Source organism: Mobula birostris, chromosome 14 (assembly GCF_030028105.1).
Source record: "Mobula birostris isolate sMobBir1 chromosome 14, sMobBir1.hap1, whole genome shotgun sequence".
Classification (NCBI taxonomy): Eukaryota; Metazoa; Chordata; class Chondrichthyes; order Myliobatiformes; family Myliobatidae; genus Mobula; species Mobula birostris.
This window is the reverse complement of record NC_092383.1, coordinates 10,243,430-10,267,939: the sequence shown is the minus strand read 5'-3', so window position 1 is coordinate 10,267,939 and position 24,510 is coordinate 10,243,430. Positions and strand designations below refer to the sequence as shown.

The 24,510-nt window shown below is 42.3% G+C and overlaps 1 protein-coding gene across 5 annotated transcripts in view; it reads left to right on the top strand.

The window, feature by feature from the left end:
• akap13 (A-kinase anchoring protein 13) overlaps nucleotides 1–24,510 on the top strand; it is a 561,754-nt gene that overhangs the window by 160,465 nt on the left and 376,779 nt on the right. For all 5 annotated transcript variants that reach the window (XM_072278084.1, XM_072278087.1, XM_072278081.1 and 2 more), the window contains one exon: nucleotides 10,376–10,523. In XM_072278084.1, the coding sequence (XP_072134185.1) occupies nucleotides 10,376–10,523 (148 nt within the window). The remainder of the gene's footprint in view (nucleotides 1–10,375; nucleotides 10,524–24,510) is intronic.

Below are 24,510 nucleotides of genomic sequence, written 5' to 3'. Positions count from 1 at the left end.
AACTTACCTTTGGTCCTGACGAAGGATCTCAGCCTGAAACTTCGACTGTACCTCTTCCTAGAGATGCTGCCTGGCCTGCTGCGTTCACCAGCAACTTTGATGTGTGTTGTTTGATATCTTCTCTCTACTTTCCTCCAGTTGCTTCAGAATGATGCCCCTCGTTTTAGCCATTCAAAGTACATTTATTATCGATGCATGTAGACTGTATACAACTTCGAGATTCATCTTCTTGCAAGCAGCCACCAAACCAAGAAACATAATAGAACCCGTTCAAAGAAAAACCCTGCACAATACCATCAAATACCCAATGTGCAAAAACCGAACAAATCGTGTAAACAATAAAAAATAAATAGTATCAAATGTGGAGCCCCTGGAAGTGAGGCCTCAGCACTATGCTGATGATGGTCTTCAGTACTGGGCTGATGGCTACAGGCCACAACTGCAGGATTAGATTAGCTCTAAAGCGCCACATTCAAATCACACAAATAGTAAAATAAAACAAGTAAACAAAAAAAAATCCAAGAAACATGAACTGCAGATTCCCCGAAGCAAGTTAACAATTGTGGAGTGCATTCAGTGCTGAGTTGAGCCCGTTGGGAAGACCGGTGGTTGCAAGAAACAGCCGCCCTTGAATGCAGGACCCAAGATTCCTGCACCTTCCGCCAGCCAGTGACAGTGAGGGAGATTGGTCAAGCACAGGCAGATGGCATTGAACCCCTGTTCATTTAACTCTCATCCTCGATGATTTTAATCTTGCTCAACCCTTTAGTTGGTGCAGATTAAAGGAGCCAGCCACTGGTTCATGTTCTGCCAATGGAAATCGACACAGAATCTCATCCATACCAGATTCCCCCAGGAAATTGCAGAAGCGCTGGATTGTTCAGTTGGCCCAAAAATACATTCTTAAAAGGGAAATTACAGGCTGCAATTAACTGCAGTTCAGAAGAAGAGTATCCAGTAGTTTTGTAAGCTCTCTGCAAGATGTTGCCATTGGTTACAGATAACATCTTGCTGGACATTTCTGCTCTGGCAATAAGTTTCTGGTTGTCTACTTGATCTGTGACTCCTGTACAAGTTGGGTTTTAAGCCTCTTCACTCCAGAAAGAAAAGCCCTAGCTCAATCAACATATCCTTTGACCATTCTCCCTCGTGGAGGAATTTTTCATTTCATTTTCATACTACCTATATAAATGTTCAGCTGTTCTTGCTTTGCTGAAACAACCATCTGTCATATTATTTAATGGAAAAATATATCTATGACTGTTGTAAGTATGAGCAATTTCAGGGCTCTGTGCCCGAGTTAATATTGTAGGTAATGGCTTCATGAACAGTAGGCATGGGATTGAAAGGAAAAATTTCCCAGCCTGTTTCATTGAAGTGGAACACTTAAAAAAAAATTTCTCCACAATCCACTAATTTACTACAGGCTCCATAATTAAAAATTAGCTTTGTTTATCACACTATATACCAAAAATACAGTGAAATATGTAATTTGTGCCAAATGAAATCAGCAAGGATTGTTCTGGGCAGCCTGCAAGGCTCGCTATGCTTCAGGCACCAACATAGCCTGCCCACAACTTAATATCCCTAACATAAGTCTTTGGAACGCAGGCGGAAACCAGAGCACCTAGAGAAAACCCACACGGTCACGGGGAGAAGGCATGAGCTCAATAGAGGCAGCAGCAGGATTTGAACCCTAATCTTACAGCTGGTTCTGTAACAATCTTAGGCAAACCTCCGTGCAACCATTATCAGATGTTCCTAGTAAACAATTTCTGCTTTACTGCTTCCCTGCATCGGAGTTAACTGAGTTAGTTCCAAATCTTGTGTTTTGCCTTCTCATTTTAGAAGGTCAGTCATACATAGAACCAAAGACTTAGATTATTTTTCTTTTGATGGCTGCAATTTTAAACCCTGAGGAACAGCTGTATCGTATGAACAGATAGAGTTAGCAAGTGGAAGGAGATGAATTGGCACTACCAGATTTTCAGGGCAGCATTTGTTGGAGATTCTGGGTTTGGCAAACGTTGCTCGCATCTAAGCAGCTGTTGGATGCTAATTGGTTGGCATGAGTCAGGTACCAGCTGAAAAGACTTGGCCTTCCCAGCAGTTAGAAATTGATTGCTGTTTTCATAAACCATTGACATCTTGATTTGGGCACAGACATGTGTATGTGTAGACTGGCAAGCTTTATGTAGCTGATGCAAATGGACTCTGCACTGTGACTAAAGCTGTGCTTAAAATGGCTTCTATTGGAATTGAATGATTAAGACCATAATACCAGAGTAGAAATGCACCTTTCGGCCCAGTGAGACTCCTCCGCCATTCTAGCATGGCTGATTTATTATCCTTAATCCCTTTCTCCTGTTTTCTCCACTGTAACTTTTGATGTCCTGACTAATCAAGAACCTATCAAACTCTACTTTAAATATACCCAGTGACTTGGCCTCCTCATCTCTTTTCTGAGAGGACATTGCTCCATTGCTCTATGCTGAAGTTGTGCTCTCAGGTGCTAGACTCAGCTACTTTAGGAAATGTCCACTCAATGAGACACCGCCCCCCCCCCTCGCCCCACACACATTCTTCTGAACTCCAGTGAGTACAGGCCCAGACCATCAAAAGCTCCAGTTGCACTGTAAATGGAGATTTCAATGCTGCAAGTTTGAATATTCTTCCATTATGCAGAATTCACTCGTGTTCCTGTGTGGTTTTTTTTAGACATTTATGTGATGTCGACACAAATGGCAAGGTCAGCAAGTAATGCCCATTTTTAATCCCCTTGAAATGAATACTTTTCAATTCTCATTGGACTCTGTGCCGTTTCATACACATTGAAATCCAACTGCAGTAACTTGTTCCTCCTCCTGACCCATAACCTGGGACATCCTCACTCTCTTAATCTTCCTGTCATTTGAAAATCAGCTACAGCCCTTGTGAAATCCCAGATGAGAATTCCCAACAACTGTTGCTGTCTCTGCTCTGGCCTCGCCTTTACAAAGGCACTTGTTCTTGCGTCCTGTCTTGTCAGTTTAAATGAAGATGCTTCTTCGATATTTAATGTGCAGATTGATGCGTATTTGTGGCCACTTGACAAGTTAATGCATTTACCTCTTGCATTGTTTAGTGGCTAGATGAGAAACATTTCTGAATTGCGAGTCCCGAGAGGGCAGAGGTATTTTTGGAAGCATCATGAAACACTTGTTGAGGCTCAGCCGATGACCTTCATGGTTGACACTTTATATGGCACAATTTCACACAAGTGGAGACAGCAGCTGTCTTGTATCATTGCCTTTCTTTTGGAAACTCTTAAGAGTACAGAACCTGCTTATTAATGAAACTTTCAGCAGATCTGTGGTCGTCTAAAATTAGTTGATCTACAAATATGGGTTGGATCGTTGTTGTTTTTATTTTCATCTTGAACACCACATGACATTGGTTCTGCTTGTGTTAATTTGCTAGGTTCTCCTCCACATTGTATTCTAATTGTTATCCTCATTCTACTCTGTAAACTTGTGATCATCTCTTTCCTTCAATTCACTCATTACCCTTGCACTTACTAACATCGACTCCTCCCAGATAAATAAGGCAAGGAGTTTAAAATGCTTGTTCAGCTTTTCAAATCGTTGTTCCATTCCACCCCCCCACCCCCACGAATGTAACCATAGAAACCATGGGCCACTCCTCGCCACACTCCTAGTCTTCTGATCGCCACAAATTTACTGGCAATGCTCTGAACCTAGAGTTTTTTCCTGAAGCCATTAATATAAAGGTCCTCCAAATGTTATTTTCTTTCTGTTAACTTTTCTGGCTGCAATACGATGAGGCATGATGTCACCTTCATAGAGCACAGAACATTACAGCACCAGAACGGGCTCTTCAACTCAGTGTTGCGGCAAACCAGCTAAAAAGTAAATCAAATCCCCCTCCCTCGCAAAAAAAACCTAATCCCTCCTCCCTACGCAATGTCTATTACCCTCCATCTTTCTCAGATTCATTTGCCAATCAAAATGTCTCTTAAAATTTTTGAATGTATTTGCCTCCACCACCATACCAGGCAGAGTATTCCAGGCATCCACCATGCTGAGTAAAAAAGTGCTTGCCCCTCACATCCCCTTTGAACCTACCCCCTCTCACCTTCAATGCATTAGATTATGAGAACCCTCAGTCCTCAGTCCTCTTTTACTGTCATTTAGAAATGCATACATGCATTAAGAAATGATACAATGTTTCTCCGGAGTGATATCACAGAAAACAAGACAGACCAAAGATTAACACTGACAGAACCACATAATTATAACATATAGTTACAGCAGTGCAAAGCAATACCATAATTTGATAAAGAACAGACCATAGGCACAGTAAAAAAAAGTCTCAAAGTCCCGAGTCGATCGACTCCCGAGTCTCCGATTGCAGGCAGCAAAAGGGAGAAACTCCCTGCCATAAACCTCCAGGCACCGTCAACTTGCCGATACCTTGGAAGCAGCCAACCCCAGCCGACCCTGAGCCCATCCAACCGAAAACTCCGAGCTTCCGAGCAGCCTGTCCAATACAGCCTCCCGAGCGCCATCCTCTGCCGAGCGCCTTCGACCTCTCCCTGGCCACTGAAACACGCAAAGCCGAGGATTTCAGGGCCTTCAGCTCCGGAGATTCCGGTTACCACACAGTAGCAGCGGTAGCAAAGCGGGCATTTCAGAAGTTTTCCAGATGTTCCGCTGTGCTCTCACGTCTGTCTCCATCAAATCAGGATTGTGCACGGTCCCCTACTTGACAGATAACAGATATTCATCACCGAAGTGGTCGTGCATGCTGTCGTCACGCCGCCATCTTCTCCCCCCTCCCGGGAGGATTTTGCATGCCCTCTAGTTTTAGACATTTCTACCCTGGGATACAGGTACTCTCTGTCTCCTCTATCTATGCCTTTCATAGTCTTATAAACTTGTGTGGAGCATCTGGTCGACCACCGTTGTTGGTCCCAGGCGGCCGGTCGAGGTGGTCCGAGGGGGTTGCAGGGTGAAGAAGAAGGTCCTTGAGCTCCAACGGTTTTGTGCACGAAGAGATTGAACTTTGATAAGTGTGGCGCCTTTTATTTTCCTTTTATATTTTATTCTCTCTTAATTATATAGTTCCAGTAATATCTATAAACTGTAAATCATTTAATTGCATCTGGTGTATTGTCTGTTATTTGGGCGGGGTGGGGTACATCACACAGCATCCACACAAATGAATTATCCAGTTTGGCGGGGCCGAGGCTGTTTCCCTCGACGACAGCGAGCCGAGCAACCCTGAGGGTGGCCGGGGGGCTACACCTCTATCAGATCTCCCCTCAGCCTCTGGCACTCCAGAGAAAACAACCCAATTTTGTCCGGCCTCTCATGATAGCACGTGCCCTCTAAACCAGGTAGTATCCTGATAAACCTCTTTTGCACCCTCTTCAAAGCCTCACCATCCTTCCTATAGTGTTGCTACCTATACTGTATGCAATACCCATTCTTGATTTAATTATGTCAGTAATGATGCAACTTCAGTAATGTTAAAGTTCTAACATTGTTAGATATCTATGCATCATTTCCTTTGGGTCTAGGTACCTTCTTTGTTGTTTTTGGGAAAGGGACTTTGAATGTTATTCAAGTTAACAATTTTGTAATTGGTTTTGTGCATTTCAAAGCTCAAAGTAAATTTTTTTTATCCAAGAACCACATACACTACCCTGAGATTCATTTTGTTTACTGAAAAATCAGTGAAAATCTACATACAAAGAAAGACTGGCATACAACCGATATTCAGAGAAGACAGAGTAACCCATATAAAATGGTGGAGGAACATAGCAAATCAATGGAAACAGTCGAATCCCTTCATCAGGTCTCAGCCCGAAACATCGACTGTTATTGATTTCTAGTGATGCTCCTTGACTTGCTGAGTTCCTCCAGCATTTTCTCTGTGTGTGTGTGTGTGTGTGTGTGTTTGTTTTACTCTGGATTTCCAACATCTGCAGAATCTCTTCTGTTTATGCAAAAGAAGACAAATGTGCAAAGTTTAAAAAATAAGTAAATACTGAGGACATGAGTTGCCAAATCCTTGGAAGTGAGTCCATAGGTTGTTGAATCAGTTCAGTGTTGAGGTGACTGAAGTTATCCATGCTGGTGTAACATACAAGTCTTTATAGACTTAATGTTTTCTTACCGTAATATGCCAACTCATTTTCTGTAAGCTGCTTCCCAGCTGAGTGTCTGTTACGTTTTGTGCTGATTGCCCTGACACCCTTGCTGTCAGGGATTGATTCTCAAGGGTAGCAAGGTCCGGGAGAATAGGGCCTGGCAGAGGGAGAGGCCTCTGCTGAGGAACTGCACACTTGTACTGGCCCTTGCTAGACTAATGAGGGAAAATATGAACATCTGCACCTGACACAGTCAGCAGTTACTTGTTCTTTTTTCAAGTTTTTGGTTCGCTGAATAGATGTTCATTTGTACTTTCACTTCAATAAATCTAAACTTGAGCAGCCTCCTACTTTAGGGGTTATTTTTGAACTTTTTGGCCTGGTGAAGGACAGCTTAACCAATGTCAAAAGTGATAGATTTTGTTGTTGTGCTTAAATACAGTTTCAAATCCCTCCTGCCAAAATTGTGATGTGATTGTTAAAAGAGTAACACTTCTGTTTTTGATGCCTATTTTTAGTTCCCTTTCTGAATTCCACTTTTCTTACTGTTTCTTTTTCACTGGTTGAATGTGAGAAGCTGTGCAGCTTTGGATACCCGTTGTATTCCCATGTTTGAGCTGCAGGGCTATCATCTGGGGGCTGAGTTCTCCCCCACAGACAGAAGTATATGTGGATGTGAACTTTCCTCTACTCAGGACATTTATGGCAGCAGGTGTGTTAAAAGGGCCCAGATGATCATCGGGGACTCCAGCCACCCCAACTACAAACTGTTTCAGCTGCTGCCGTCTGGCAAATGGTATCGCAGCATTAAGGCCATTACTAACAGGCTCCGGGAAAGCTTCTTTCCCCAGCCATCAGATTTTTCAATACAGATTGATCTGACTGTACATACATACAATGTATACAAGACAATTATGTATACAATCTTGGCGTTTGGGCCCTTCTTTATTGCTTGTACATTGCGACGAAGATGCAACATAAAGATTTTTACTCCCTTGGACGTAAGAAATAAAATAAAATAAAATGTAAGTAGTTGTTACAGGCGAAGTCTATCCCTGTGTCACTTGTAAGTAGCCATGTGTCAGGGTCAAGTTCATTGTCATGTGCACAAGTGCACATTAGTATGCAGCAGCATCGCAGCCATCATTGATTAGTTTTGATTAGTTTTACAGCGGTTAAGGAACCTAAAACATTACAGCATAAAACAGGCCCTTCGGCCCACAATGCTGTGCCAGCATTTTAACCTACCCTGAGATCCAAAGACACCATGCCAACAAAGATTCTCACATCTTGGATAATCTGCCATTGATATTAATGCAGTTTTTCTTGGTCGGGCCTGGGAAGGGTGAGACAGCGGTATGGCACTGCCTCGCTGATTCTGTTAACCTCACACCACGTGGAAGGTCATTGCACTTCAGTGGGGGTCATTGCTTCCAGAGAAGTAAATAGCCGAATGTGAATGTGGAATTCAGCCAGCCTATTACCATCTCAAAGAATATTTGATTTTAGGAGGAAATGAAACCATATATAAGAATAATAAGTACTTTATTATTCTGAGTGGGACATTCTTTTGTTACAGCAGCAACATTTAAAAACACACTTAGTAGTGTGCAGACTTGACTAATAATGTACAGCATAATAATATACACAACAATGACAATAATAGTATATACTGACCTGAGTAATAGTAGGTACTTCTGAACTAACTTAATTTATTAATTGGTAGCTACTTCCTTAAATAAAAGTAAGCAACTAACGTTCAGAACTGGTTCATGAAACTGAGTCCACAGCCACGAAGCCAGTCATAGCTGATCCAGGACCCTATTAATTACAGGCCACAGCATGATCATAAGATCATAATGAAATGGATTGTGAGGACAGAATCCACCTTTTCATTCAGGAGGCCTGCTCAAGAACATGAGCTTCTGCAGATGCTGGAAATCTACATACAAAATGCTCTAGGAAGTCAGCATGTCGGCCAGAATTTATGGAGAGGAATAAACAGTCGACGTTTTGTGTCGCGATACTTCATCGAAGCTCATCAGGACTTTGTAGGTCCAATCAAGAGCCTGATGACATTGGGTAGAAGCTGTCCTTGAGTGCTTGCAGGCTTTTGTATCTCGCTGAGTTCTGAAGATGTCATGGATTTGGCATTTATGTGAAACTGCTTGAACGCCAAGCCTATTGGTCTTGGCAGCCTGTCTTTTCACTGGTATTGACTGCCAAGTTATATGACCTGGTTCGACTCGAGCACGCCTTGATATCTGTCACAGACAAAGCACAAAATCTGTCTCCTGAGGCTTGTGTCCACCCCGTGTTTATTTTTACCTTTTTGAACTTCACCACTTGGCACTGAAAGTTTCGAACACCGACTGTGGGTCTACAGCAAGTCACGAAATGCTGGGGCAGCTCAGCCCATCAGGCAGCACCTATAGTGAGGAATGTTTTGGGCTGAGGTGCTTCATCAGTTCCTCCAGTATTTTGTATTTTGCTCTGGATTTCCGGTACTCATAAAATTTATTCATTTATTTTCATTTTTTGACATGCAGCGTGAAATAGGTTTTCTGGACCATCCAGCTGTGCTGCCCAGCAAACTCCGATTTAACCCTAGCCTAGTCACAGGACAAATTACAATGCCTAATTAACTTACCAACCAGTACATCTTTGGACTGTGGAAAGAAACAGGAGCACCCTGAGGAAACCCATGCATTTACAAGGAGAACGTACAAACTCCTTGCAGGCAGTGGTGGGAATGGAACCCAGGTCGCTAGTTCTGTAAAGCGTTGTGCTAACTACTACGCTATCATGCCCCCCCCCCCCCCCACTGCCCCAGCAAGCACAATCTCTTTGTGTTTGAGGTTCCATGGCTATTTATTGGCCATTCACCAGGATGGAGATTTAGTACATCAAAGTTCGAAGTAAATTTATTATCAAGGTATGTAATTATCACCAAATACTATTTTGATATTCATTTTCCTGCAGGCATTCACAGCTTGGACAAAGAAGTACAATAGAATCAATGAAAAACTACACAGACAATTGAGAAGCAACCAATGTGCAACAGAAGACAAATTGGAAACAAAAAATAATCATAAATAAATGACATACTTTAAGGGATATGGAGTCAGATTGACTCAGAACACGAATCTCCCTGCTCTTTGAGTTGCACACTTAAAATACCAGAAGAAATCAGCAGGTCAGGCAGCACCTATGGAAAGGAATAAAAAGTTTTATGGGACGTTGTTGTTGAGTGGCTCATTAGCTTGCAGACGTTTCGTTACCCAGCTAGGCAACGTCATCAGGGCAACTTCGAATGAAATGTTGGTGATCTACATTGTTCATTTCTATTGGTTACCGATTATATAATCCAATTGAATGGCACATATACTCCCCCACACACACATACACAAACAGACTAATCGCAGGACACATCAAAGATTAACAATGTAGATCACCAACATTTCATTCGAAGTTGCACTGTTGACAAGCCAGCTCACCGTGCCACTCAACAGCCACATCCTCAACCCGAGCTACAAGTCTTTTCCAACATCTTAAAAGTTTTACGAGACCAATAGCAGCATCCTCCGAGGAAGTAGCGCCAGTTTAACCTCGCGGTGCAGCATCTCTGCATCGATGCAGTGGAAGGTCAGCCTGGACTATGTCCAAATATCTGGTGTTGGGAACTGAGTCAATTGGCTGGTGGAAGTGTTAGTACAGAGACATGACTAACACCATTGATGTTGGTTAACTGCAGGTTGTAGGTACAGTGGTGGCTAGACCAGATATCAATCAAGAGGCAGTGATAAATATAAACAAAAGGTCTTGCTTTGCCTTCTGCAGGGTGGGGTGAAATGATTGATATGCTCATTTATTTTAGGACAAGCTCATAGTTCAGCATTATTGTTTCTTGAAACCGTGTGCAAGAATCTTGTCAAGAACTGATAAGATCTGACCCGTGATACATGTTAATTTTGGAATGGTTTGATTTTAATCAGATCAGAATTCAGTACATTATCAGATAATACAGAGGGCTGAAACTCGAATAATGTGTCAAATGGCTTATGCATAGTTTACAGATGAGCCAAACCTTGGAAGAAAGTAATTCTAAGTATTTGTGGCAAAACTAAAAATGTGCTTAAGCATTCCAACTTATGATATTCATGATGAATGTCATACTTAGTTTTCAGTTCTGATTGTAATTTTTCTTTTCCTTTCCTGAAGGGCAAGTCTGTCCTCTCTGTACTCTTGGGAGAGGAGCACACAGTCGACAAGGATGTTGCCCTTTACCTCATGTTCTCTGGCTCCAGTCAGCATCATTTAACCAGCACACAGAGAGTAGACCAGAACACTTTGCAGACAGTCGCTCCTGGTAAGTGATACTACCCTGGCTCTTATTGCTTCACTTAGCTCTCTTATTTTCGTGAAAATAACTTGAAAGTGGCATCACGCATTCAGTACTGTGCAGAAGTCATACATATAGCATATACATATAGCTGGGGTGCTGAAGAATTTTGCATGGTACTGTGCTTGTCTGTTGGGAAGGAGAATGAGTTTGTAAGTCTGGCGGGAGCAAAGGACTTTGAGAATTGCGAGGGTGGAGCACTGCTGGAGAGGTGTGACACAGGTGGCAGAGAAGGAGTGCTGGGGTGGGGGATGGCATGGGTGCAGACATATCCAGCCTTGAGACACCAGGGATGGTCATGTGATTCCAAACAATTGTTTTTTTTTGATTATGACAGAAAGTCTCTCTGGTGCTTTCTGCTCCTTCTCCTCTCCCTTCTCCTTTTCCCAACCATGGTTTCCCTCTCTCAGTCCCCCATAGAGACCCATATCAGGTTTATCATCACTCACATATGTCATGATATTTGTTTTTTTTGTGGCAGCAATACACTGCAATACATAAAATTACTATGGTACTGTACAGTTTGGTTGAGTGAACTTGGCCTTTTCTCCTTGGAACAACGGAGGATGAGAGGTGACCTGATAGAGGTGTATAAGATGATGAGAGGCATTGATCGTGTGGATAGTCAGAGGCTTTTTCCCAGGGTTGAAATGGCTAACATGAGAGGGCACAGTTTTAAGGTGTTTGTAGGTAAGTACAGAGGAGATATCAGGGGTAAGTTTTTTATGCAGAGAGTAGTGAGTGCGTGGAATGGGCTGCTGGCAACAGTGGTGGAGGCAGATACGATAGGGTCTTTTAAGAGACTCTTGGATAGGTACATGGAGCTTAAAAAATAGAGGGCTATGGGTAACCCTGGGTAATTTCTTAAGTACTGTAAGTACATGTTCAGCACAGCATTGTGGGCCAAAGAGCCTGTAGTGTACTGTAGGTTTTCTATGTACTGTACAAAAGTCTTAGCATCCCAGCTATATATACTCTGCCTGCCTCAGACTTTGCATGGTACTGTAGATTGGGTCGTAAAGAGAACTTGTGACACATTGGCCTTCATAAACCAAAGTACCTTATCTGAAATTTGAAAATCCAAAAACCTCAGAAATCGGAATTTTTTTGAGCACTGACTTGATATCACGCATGGCAAATTCCATATTCCACAAGGTGCTGGCAAGGTTCCCAGGTGGTGTACAGGTTTCTGTGCATCATAGACTTCACACACGTAATGAACAGAAATGAATGAAAAATAGTAAAACACTGTATAAAGTGAAAAGTGAGAATCTCGATTGTTTATTGTGAGAGTGGATTCGTCAGCCTGGAGTGAACATATGCTGCTAATTGAAACTAGCAGTGAGCAATCAAGATGAACTGAAATTTGAAGGTAATCGTGAATATTCACCACGCTGGTTGCAGAAATTTAAGAAAGGGCATGGATTAAATTTTTAAAGTTTTAAAATACTTGAAAGATAAAGCATCTGCTGATTATGAAGCAGCATATAAGCTCATCGATAAGTTTGTGAAAATTGTTGCTGCTGAAAATCTAACTCCAGAACAAGTCTACAATGCCGATTGTTTTTATACCTTACATAAAACCTAAAAGACAAAGTAAAATGCAAATACAGTGTACTGTAACCTTTTAATCAAAACACGACATCGTAGGTGGAGACTAAAAGCATGCCGTTGTCTTTCAACAGCTGATTCAGGTATTCTCCAGATGCAGCTGTGCTGGTTTAGTTACTCTGCACACGATATTTTCATTACATTAATGGAATTAATTTTTGCAGTCTGAGTCTGAGGCCTCCTTCAGTCAGAGTTGATCATGCATATTGCGTCCTAAGAGTCTTGCTGTGTTGCTAAACGGTGCCGAGCATAGACGCTGTTTATCGGCCGCAGGTATTGTCTTTTGAGTGCGTTCATCGCGCCGTCGTAGTTCGGCTGGTCTCTGATCAGCGAATAAACCCGTGGACTGACCCTGGAGAGTAGAACTCTGCGCTTCGCTACGGGGTCGGTCGCTTTAATCTCCTCTAGATACGCTTCGAAGCAGGCCAGCCAGAGTTCAAAAGCGTTTCCAGCTTCAGGTGTTTGCGGATTGAGGTCTAATTTTTCTGGTCTCAGGGCCTGTTCCATGTTTTAAAACGTACAGCGAATAAAATTGAAGCACCTTCAAGCCTGGGCAGTACGATATTGAAGAACAAACTGTTGCCTATGTAGCAAGCTCCCCCTCTCCATGCCTCTGATGAACTGAATGGAACAGCAGAAACAGATGCAGTTTGGTATCAGCAGTGTCTCAGGAGTTGCCAGTCAGCATTGAACTCAGTGAAGGACTGCCTTAAGGACTCCGGCTCTGGATTTTTCCCTTGGGACTTGCTCCCAAAACCTTCCCATGAGTGGGTATAGCCGCAAGACAGCGGAGGTTTGAGATCAGAGTTTTCCTTCTAGATGAGCTGCCAACCACGGCTGATAAGCCCCATCTGCCTGAAGCAGCTGGTTTTAAGGTGCCAGTAAACTGCCTTTGCCCCTTTTCCTGTCAGTAGAAACAGTTCTGTCGGGCTTAGTAGCTAAGCCACATGTGAAGGCCAGGAGTTGGACCTGGTTGTCAGAGGCTATTTGAGGCACACATCATTGGGAATGTTTAATAGGTAGTGGGAGCTTGCTCTCATTACCATCCCCAGCAATAATGACCTTAAGGAGCCAATTTTTACTGTACATGTATATGATGAACATGTGTCAGACGGAGACTGATTATCAGTAGCGTATAAATTCAGAGTTGGAAACAGTGGCAATCCCAGCTATCTCGTTATATATTCCAAATTCTGAAACACTTCTGGCTCCAAGCACTTCAGATCAGGGAGACTCAACCTGTACTGAGTATGGGAGTAGGGACATTGTAGTTATATAGGATGTCAGTGGACCTAATTTGGAATAATGTTTGCAATTCTAGTCGCCTACTTACAGGAAAGATATCAATAAGATTGAAAGAGTACAGAGAAAATTTAAGAAGGATTTTGCCAGTACTTGAGGACCTGAGTTGTAGGGAAAGTTTAAATAGGGTAGGATTTTATTCCCAGGAGCATAGGAGAATGATGGGAGATTTGATAGAGGTATAAAAAATTATGAATGGTACAGATACGGTAAATGCAAGTGGGCTTTTTCCACTGAAGTTCAGGGAGACAACTAGAGGTCGTAGGTTAAGGTTGAAATTTTTAAAGGGAACGTGAGGGGAGACTTCACTCAGTGGGTAATACGAGTGTGGAATGAGCCACCAACCTAAGTGGTGTATGTGGGTTTGATTTCCCATTTAAGAGAAGTTTGGATAATTGAGAGAAGTCTGGAGGGCTATGGTCCAAATGCAGGTCAATGGGACTCGGCAGAATAATAGTTTGGCATGGACTAGATGGGCTGAAGGGAATTTTTCTCTGCGGTACAGCTCTACTCCCCTTTAACACACTAACCCCAGAGAGAAGCTGAAAATTATCAGTGCCATTGATGTTTCTGGTGCAGGGCCCAGAATGCTTTTGGTTACTCCATTGACCCTATCTCAAAACTGCTGCACTGTGTGTCAGTGCTTTATTGCTTAGATCTTGCAATGTATTTTATACAGAGGAAATGATGTGTTCCCAAATGAATTTCAGTGTATTAAGCCATCCTCACTGACATCATCATCAGCCTCTTAAATGGGCAATCATTACACTGTTTCTGTGTTCCCAATGATCTCAGCTGGGTTGAGCTCTGACCTTTGTCTCATTTACTTCTTTGCCGAGGATCTTTCCTCGTGCTGTCCCATATTTGTTTGTTGATGGTTTCCTCCCGTTCTTCCTAGCTATTATTTTGTTCCACGAGCCACTGTCCATGAAACAGCCAGTATGTTTCATGCTCTAGGAAATCTTAAACACCAGAGATTCTGCAGATGCTGGAAATCCAGAGCAACACATACAGAATGCCGGAGGAATTCAGCAGGTATCTATCTCTGGTCATTTGTTCCCCCCGCCCCCCCCCCCCCCATCCTCCCAATCTGGCTCACCCCCGTCTCTAATCTACTCACCTGCCTATCTCTTCCCCCTAAGTGTGCCCACCACAACCCCCCCGACTTCTCGTCTTCCCCTTTCTCCCATGGTCCACTCTCCTTTCCTGTCAGATTCCTTCACTTCCAGCTCTTTATCTTTTCCACCTATCGCCTCCCTGCTTCCCCTCCCCCACCCCTTTATCTTTCCCCTTACTGGTTTTTCACCTGGAACCTACCAGCCTTCTCCTTCACGCCCTCCCCCCACTTTCTTTATAGGGCCTCTGCCCCTTCCCTCTTCAGTCCTGACGAAGGGTTCCGGCCCGAAACGTTGACTGATCGTTTCCACGGATGCAGCCCGACCTGCTGAGTTCCTCCAGCGTGTTGTGAGTGTTGCGTCTGTCAGTTTCCTTCACTTCTAGCTCTTTACCTTTTCCACTTATCGCCTCCCTGCTTGCCTCCTCCCCCACCTATCACTTGCGAGCTTGTGCTCCTTTCCCTCCCCCATCGTCACCTTCTGGCTTCATCCCCCTTCCTTTCCAGCGTTGAGGAAGGGTCTCAGTCTGAAATGTCAACTGCTTTGGTGACACGCTGAAACTCCTTAACCTTCTAAGGTAGCAGAGAGGGCTGCACTCCTGCCTTCCTTGTAATGACACCAATGTGCTGGGCCCAGAACAGGTCATCCCAAATGTTAACACTAAGAATTTTAAATATTGTTGCACAGAAGGGCAGAGAGGTTGATGTTATCATGCATCAGGTGTTAGATTATTTTAAAGGATACCAGTTTAAAACAAAACTCACCGGGGGTGAGTAGTTGCAAGTTTTTTTTTTAGTGTCAAATTCTCAGTCCTGATGAAGAGCCTTGGCCTGAGATATCCATAGATGCTGACCTGACCTGCTAGGTTCCTCTGGCGTTTTGTGTGTGTTTCTCAGAAGGTGCGAATTAATATGCAGGATCGGACAAAGCTGCGGGGGGCTGTAAACTCAGCCAGCACCATCATGAACACTAGCCCTCCGCACTCTCGAGGACATCTTCAAAAGGCAATGCCTCAAAAAGTTGGCATCCATCATAAAGTACTCTCACCATCCAGCACATGCAGTCTTCATTTTTACCTTCAGGAGGAGATGCAGGAGCCTGAAGACACACACTGAACATTTCAGTAACAGCTTCTCTCTCACAAACCCCTTTTCCCCCCCCCCCCATCCCCGCCATCAGATTTCAGAGTATTCCATGAACACTATCACTCTTTTGCTCTATTTTTCCACTATTTATTTATTCTGTTCTTATTGTAATTTTTATGCATTGCACTGTACTGCTGCTGCACAATGACAGATTTCACAATATATGTCAGTGATGCTGGCCAGGATTCTGATTCTTGATTTTTGGATCAGTAATCCTCCTGTGACTATCAGCCAGTCATTGAAGTGCACTCATCACTGACATTTGAAGTGGGCATCATAGCTGAAGCCAATTTCCCTTCACTGCTAATGCTCATGCCTGGCTGTCGTTGGACCTGCACTGTGTAGCCGAGCACAGAACTGACAAACTGCTGTGTAACTGAGTCTGGAGAATCAACAGTATTTGTCAGAACTGGGGCAGAAGTAGTTAGTCATTAGATGAATGACATGAGCTGTTTATCAGCTTGAGTCTATCCAAGGCCATTTTCCGATACGTATCTATGAACTGTTATCTCACCATTGTCAATGTTTCCAAACGTCAGCTCTGCATTTGTGCTCACACTAAACAGTTTGTTACCTTTGAAGCTTTGGATGATAACATTTGTGTAGGAAGTGGATTTAAATTAATAAATGAATAGCAGTTTCATGAAATAAATTAATTTAGACAAGTTTTATTTTTTTTTGTTTTACGATGGAGAGTCCCCACGCCTGGCACCTATACAGCAGAGTAGAACTGGGGCAGGTTGTCAGTTATGGAGGCACTAAATCAGAATCAGGTTTGTGACAGCAGTAAAATGAATACATAAAATATACTCTAAATTATAATATAAAATATATGCAAGCAGTTATTTGCCTGGTACCGGACCTTGAGCTCTTCTATTTCCTTTCTCTACGCCATCTCATTGTTGTTCATGATGAGCCCCACCACTGTCGTGTCATCAGCAGACTTGACAATGTGAAAACTTGGGCGTTCAGCCGTGCAGTCATGTATGAGTAGAATGTACAACAATGGGCGCTGCACACAAGCCTAGGAGGCACCCGTGTTGAGGAATATGGAGAGTGCATCCTGACAATGAGGTCTGTTGGTTAGGAAGTCCAACACCTGGTTGATCATTGGTTCATTGTCCGTTCAGAAATCTGATGTTGGAGGAGAAGAAACTGTTCTGAAAATAGAGCTCAGTCCTTCCAAACACCAGCATGTGTGCCCCAGGGCATCGCTGAACGGGACTTAACCTGAAATTGGCCTGTGGCAACAAGTGCAGTCTCCTCTTAGCTCAGTCATCAGTTCCCCACCCTAAACAAAACAATTAGCCCATACAACACACACACACACACACAACATGCTGGAGGAACTCAGGAGGCCAGGCAGCATCATTAGACCACATGCAGCGTTGTCTTGGGACTGCGTCTCTATAGTTTAAATCAAAAAACTAATTGCAGTCCTAGATTTTATCTGCTTGCTGTGATGGGGCCCATGAGATAATGTTGTGTGTAAAATTGGTTGTAAGTGCTGAGAGGAAATGAGCTTTCAGCAAGTTCAAGCTTAAAGCTCGCTCAAGGGTTCCCAATATTTTTTTCAATGCCATGGACCCTCACTATTAATCAAGGGGTGTGCGGACCCCAGGTTAAAGAAACTGTTCCTAAAACATTGAGTGTGAGGTTTGTAGCGATATTTGAGCTAGAGGAATTGGAATCTATAAATAGGGTGAATGTCGATGATAATCAGGAAAAATATTTCTATTCTGAGCATTGCCGAACTATGAAACATTGGGTGAGGGGAGCACAGATAGGAATGATTAATTACATCCCTGGCAGGTATCCGTGAATCAGAATCACGTTTGTTATATGTTGTGGAATGTGCTGTTCTGTGGCACCAGTGCAATGCATTAAAAAATTACCATAAGTTGCAATAAAAAAAAATAAATATTGCAGAAAAGGAATAGTGAGATGGTGTTCATGGATCATTCAGAAATCTGATGGTGGAGGGGAAGAAACTGCTTCTAAAAATATTGAATGTGCATCTTCAGGCTTCTGTACCCTCTCCCTGATGGTAATAATGAGAAGCGGGCATGTCTTGGATGTGAGGGTCCTTCTTGATGGATGTTGCTGCACAAAGGCACTCTCTTTGCAAGCCCAAATGACACATTCTAAAAGCAGTGTTAAATTTTCCTGTCACAAAATTCCTTTTTTTCAAAATAGGGTAAAGTAATAATGTTGTGGATGGATAGGACAGCTAAGGTTCAATTTTCAGGTATACCATCATGACCATTTGTGTTATTAAAGTCTGTCAACTATTTGCAACCATATGGTTTTAAAACTAGATGGAGTTAAGGGGAAAGATTTAAAAGGTACCTGAGGGGCAACTTCACACAGAAGGCTGTGCGTATGTGGAAGGAGCTGCCAGAAAAAGTAGTTGAAGCAGGTACAATAACATTTAAAAGACATTTGGATCGATGTATGGGAGCAAAGGTCAGAATCGGAATCAGGTTTATTATAACTGTGGTTACAGTATGTCATGTAATTTGTTTTGCAGCAGTACAGTACGATACACTAACAAATACTATAAGCTTCTATGAGAAATATGGACACTGTATATATGAAAACAATTTAAATAAATAGCCCAGAATGAGAGTAAAAGTAGTGAGTTGGTTCACGGTTTGGATTATAGTCCATTCAGAAGTCTGATGGTGGATATTGTGCATTTAATGTTTCAATAATATTTGAGTAATCTTGAATGTATATCGGTTAATTAAGCTTTCTTGTTTCTTTAAGTAATTCATGAATGGGTTATATGTACGAATGCATGTATTGCATATGTCATCACGCTTCCGTGTGATACGAGGGCACCTTGCTTAAAGTAAACTCGAAGTTAAACCCGCATTCGCGGACTCGCGTATTTTCCTTTTAATGTTCTGAAGTTGAAAAACATAATAGCAGTGGGGAAGACGCTTTCCTAAAACATTGAGTGTGAGGTTTATAGGGATATGGCCAAATGAGGGTAAATGGAACTAATATAGATGGTAGGGTGGAGATCTGTCTCTACCAAAGGAGATGTAAGTTGCTCCTTGCTCTTTCCCTCTGCTATCCTGCAAGTCACCCTTGGGCAAGGTGTGGCACTGGCTTAGACCCCCGATCGGGGTCATGTGAAACCATGGGAGTAGGTGGTGCATGGTCATATGAGCAGTTGGTGCATATCAGAAGTCCCAGTTATACGACACTGACACCAGACAGACAATCCCTGAAGAGTATTGGTAATGGCTAAGATCACGTGTCTTATAAAGACAGTGCCCAAAAGAAGGTAAAGCAAGCTACTTCTGTAGAAAAATTTGCCAAGAACAGTCAAAGGTTCATTTTTTTGTCAAAGTATGTATGTACAATACAACTCTGATGTTCGTCTTCTCCAGATAGCCATAAAATACAGAAAAACCTTGGGAGTTGTTGAAAAGAAAAGCCATCACTCCCCGCCCCCCACCCCGGATACAGAAAAGGAAAGGAAACAAAACTTGCAAACCCCAAAACTCTAAAACCCTCCACCCCCTCCCTCATACAAAGAACGAACAGATCACCCACACTCCCAAAAACCCCAAAGCCCCAGCCCCCACCCTCACAAAAAAAACAGCAACGATAACTTCAAATCCCCAGCCCTCTCCGTCACGGGGGGAATAAATAGTGATGATAGCATCAACAATAACAATCATGGTCATGGATAATGGAGAGTTTAGGACAACAGCATCAGATCAAAGACAGATGGAAGACCATGATCGTCCATGACATACAATGCAGCACATAATGATGATAAGTGGGCACTTTGATCGGCACGTTTGATTTGGGATGAGTGTGTGGTCTGTTTCTGTGCTGTATTACTCTGTGACTGAAAACTGTTCGTAAAATGTAATTTTGTAATATGTACTTGTATCAGTATATTACCATTCAGAATTGCCTTGAGAAATTTGTGCTACGTTAAAAGTACTGTGTAAATGAAAGCTCTTTTTAGTGAATGATCATAGAACACTCTACTAACAATGTAGTGTTAGTTCTCTTTGCAAGTCTTCATCAGTATCTATCAATGTACATCTCCGGACCTAAACTGGAGTCAGAAAATTGTGGAGGATCTCTATTTAGAGATCCATCCAAAATATCATCATCATTAGGTGCTGTGTCTAATGAGGTTAGGCCATCATGGTCCATGAACACGATTATTCTCAGCAAATTCCACAGAAGTGGTTTGCCGTTGCCACCTTCTGGGCAGTGTCTTTTACAAGACGGGTGACCCCAGCCATTATCGATACTCTTCAGAGATTGTCTGCCTGGCGCCAGTGGTCGCATAACCGGGACTTGTGATAAGCACCAGCTGCCACTACTACCATGGCTGCCCATGACTGTGACTGGTGCTACACCTTGCCCAAGGGTGACCTGCAGGCTACTGGACAGAACAAGCGGCTTAAACCTCCTTTGATAGGTATCTCCATCCCAAAATATATCTGGGTAATCAGTCGAAATGGGCTTTGAAAATCCCTGTTTGAATGTGATAAAAAATTACATTCATAGTGTGCGAAGTTTTGCCGCAGGGCAATTCACTCCTAAAATTTACAAACTTCTTATGATTTTTTACTGCCTTTCACTTCTTAAGTGCATCCAGTTTAGTCTCTGTGTGCAAACTATTGCAGCTACTGCTGCTCTCAATTTTCTGGAAGGCAGAAGTATGTAAAGAAGTGGAGTTTTAAATTTTGAATTAATATTCCATCAGCCCAGTTTGTACAGTTTGCAGTGTTGTGATAAGTAACACCAGCCTGTAGAGAGAAGTACGTGGCACCTACAGTTTCTGTTTTATACTGCAGGCAATGAGGGTGGAAGTCAATCTGCCATCAGTCTTTGATGCTCACAAGCAACTATGTACATCACACAATAAAAAGATATATACTCTTTGAAATTGTTTGAAGTTGTCTTTGTTTAACCAGTCTCTCTACCCCTCTCTCGCCGCTGCCAGAGGATGATCCCAAGGTCTTGGGCGAGGTTTAAATGACACACTATGTGGACTGGACTCTGCAGTTCATGTTATATATGTTTCTGGTTATTCCTTTTTTTATTATACCTCCTTTGGTAGAGACAAATCTCCACCCTGCCACCCATCTGCAATTAATGGATTTCTAGAAATTTGGAATTGAGGGCTATACAGGTACAAAGAACAAAATGGGGACAAGATAGAAGATTAGCCTTGATCTAAAAAGGTGGGGCAAGTTCTAGGAACCAAGTGGTCACCTTCTGTTTCTTTGGGTCAGATTGTGTGTGTGTGTGTGTATAGACTGAAATAGATGATGTTTCAGATTGCTGTTGGCAAATCATCAATTTGAAGCATCTTTGTGTCTCTGCATATGCTTCCTGTGTATTTCCAACACTTGGTATTTTTATTTCGGATATTCAGCATCAACAGTATTTTTTTGCTTCTCTGGTAATCCAGTCTAGTCACCAAACTCAAAGATGTGAACATGATGTTGGGAGATGCAGTGTTGATAGAACAATCTAAAAAAAAAAGTCATGTACTTATGTGGATAATGGGGGTAGGGGCGATGTATAAATTAATGAGTGCAGTTTTACAACCTGAACTTTTGATCCAAACAATAAGGGAATGATGGTGTAACCTTAAGTGTTCTCCACAGTAGAGGACTGTGGAAGCTCAGATGTTGACTTCGTTCAAAATTGGATCACTAAATTTCTGTTCCTTATGAAGATTCAAGGGTTAATAAAATTGAGAGGGTGGGGCGGGGGAAAGCAAAATACTTGCAGAAGCCCAGGACAAGAAAAGGAGGTCTAGAGGAAACCTGTTCTGCACTTGACGGCCTGTGTAGGGGGGAAGGAGGGATGGAAAAGGGGCTTGTTTTACTGTTCCTGTCTTGTTTTTGTTGCTTGTGTTGTTCTGCTGAACACTGTGGTCATGCAGTGTTGGCACTAAAATATATGGCAACATGTGTAGGCTTGCACCCAGCACATTCTTTGGTGTGCTGGTTGTTAACACAAATGATGCATTTCACTCTGTGTTTGGCTCAACATAGGATAAATAAGTCTGAATCTGAGATCAGATTCAGACAGTGCAGGGAAGTAGGTTAGGCAGCACCTGTGGAAGGTGAAAGAGTTAGCATTTTGGGTTGAGAGCCGTTCATTAGAACTGGGAAGGAGAGGAAAAGTAAGTTCTGACTTGCAGAGAGGCTGGGATAGGGACGTGACAAAGGGAGTTTCTAAGCTAAGGTGTGGATGAATTGTAAACAAGGTCAGCAGGTTAATGAGGAAGATTAGAGAGCGATCAAAGGAAAGTGCAGGGAAAAGCACTGAGACTGAAAATGTGGATCTTAATGGCTCGAAAGGCCAGATGGCCCATTGTTTCTTGTCCCAGCCTCACAGTTAGGCAATTAAAGCCATAAGATATAGGAGTAGAATCAGGCAATTTGTCCCACCAAGATTACTTGCGAATTTAATTTAAATTTAGTAAATTCGAGTTATTTAGTAAATCTGGAAAAAGAAAGTTGCATAACAAGGAAGCTCAGTTGTTGGTTTTAATAAATTGGTTTGCCTGTGACTATTAAGGAACGTAATCTGCTATATTTACGTGGTTTGACTTATGTGTAACTTCAGAATCAGCCGTTTGGCTGGCTGTCAAATAGTGTAGAAAGGCATCAATTTCGGGAGTAATTCAGGAATTCTGAATAAATGCTGCCTTGCTGACCCCACTGTTCACAACCTGTGAATAAATAAAATAAAAAAGACCTGGCAATTCAGATGTAAACATCTTTGAACTAGTAGTCCAAGTTTACTGAGCCTTCTTTTAAAAAAAAACAAATAACCCTATAAATGGGCGCATTGAATCCTAAACAAGAAAGTTGCGCCAGTCTTTTTATAAATCACTGGCTTGTCCTTGGCAAGAGATTGTTGCATTCAATTCTGTTGGCCAGACTTTGCAGAGGTTGCAGAGGAGGTCTGCCAACTTGGTACCAAGAGTGAGACATTTCATGTGGAAGAAATGTGATTATTTTCTATGAAGCAAAGACAGATGAAGTGGAGCTAGAAAGTTTGTGAACCCTGTAGAATTTTCTGTATTTCTGTATAAATGTGTCCTAAAATATTAACCCAATTTAACCCAATTAAATAAGTAACACAAAAACATTATACTTGTTCATTTTCTATATTGAGTTGTAGTTTATAGCCAAGCAAGGAGGAGTATTGTGTACTGAATATTTCAATAATATTTGTATAATATTGCAAATATAGAGTTTGATCAAGCACTCTTTGTTTACGTAATTCATTATGGGTTATGGATAGAGGATTGGAAAGCTTTTAAAAACCTACAGAGAGCAACTAAAAAAATCATTAGGAGGGGAAAAGATGAAATATGAAAAAGCAAGCTAGCAAACAATATCAAAGTGGATAGTAAAAGCTTTTTCAAGTATGGAAAAAATAAAAGAGAAATGAGAGTAGATATAGGACCGCTAGAAAATAAGGCTGGAGAATTAATAACAGGGGATAAGGGAATGGCACATGAACTAAATGAGTACTTTGCATCACTGTGGAAGACACTAGCAGTGTGCCAGATGTTGAATGGTGTGAGAGGAGGGAAGTGAGTACAGTTACTATTACAAGGGAGAACATGCTCAAAAAGCTGAAAGACTAATGCGTGCATAAGTCACCCAGACCAGATGAACAGCACCCCAGGGTTCTGAAAGTGGTAGCAGAAGAAATTGTGGAGATATTAATAATGGTCTTTCAAAAATCATTGGACTCTTGCATTTTGTAAGAGGACTGGGAAATTGCAAATGTCACTCCACTCTTTAAGAAAGGAGGAAAGCAACGGAAAGGAGATGATAGACCAGTTAGCCTGACCTCAGTGGTTGGGAATATGTTGGAGCCAATTGTTAAGGATGAGGTTATGGAGTACTTAGTGACACATGACAAGATAGAACAAAGCCAGCATGGTTTCCTGAAGGGAAAATCTTGCCTGATGAACCTGTTGGAATTCTTTGGGGAGATTACACATAGGATAGATAAAGGAGATGCAGCAGATGTATATCTGGACTTTCAGAAGGCATTTGACAAGGTGCCACACATGAGGCTGCTTACCAAGTTAAGAGTCCATGGTACAGGTTGACCTTCACTAATCCGACTATCTGTAATCCGGTTCCTTTGATAAAATGGCACTGATTATGCTTAATGTGATCCTTCTGTAATTCGGCATTTTTACTAATCCGGCACTCCTCAGGTCCCAACGGTGCCGGGTTAGTGAAGGTCGACCTGTATTACAGGAAAGTTACTAACGTAGTTAGAGCATTGGCTGCTTGGTAGGAGGCAGCGATGGATTGATGAGTTGGTGAATATCGTCGCTGATGAAAGTCTAACACCAGAACAAGTCTACCATGCCGACTGTTTTTATACCTTGCATAAAACCTGAAAAAAGTTTTAAAAAAACAAATACTATGTCCTGCAATCTTTTAATGAAAACACGGTATCGTAGGTGGAGACTGAAAGCCTACTGTTGCTTGTTGCTGTTCAGCAGCTGACTCAGGTATTCTCCTGAAGCCGCTGTGCTGCTTCTGTTCTCATTATATTAATGGTGTGTAATAATCTTTACTGTTAAGTACATATGTGAAATGAACAAGTGTAAGACAAGGACTGCTTACCGGTAGCACAGAAACTCAGTCGGAAATGATGACGATCCCAAGCTATCTCATTATATATTCCAAAATCCGATAAAATCTGGAAAAACTCCAGCCCCAGGCATTTTGTCTAAGTGGTACTCAA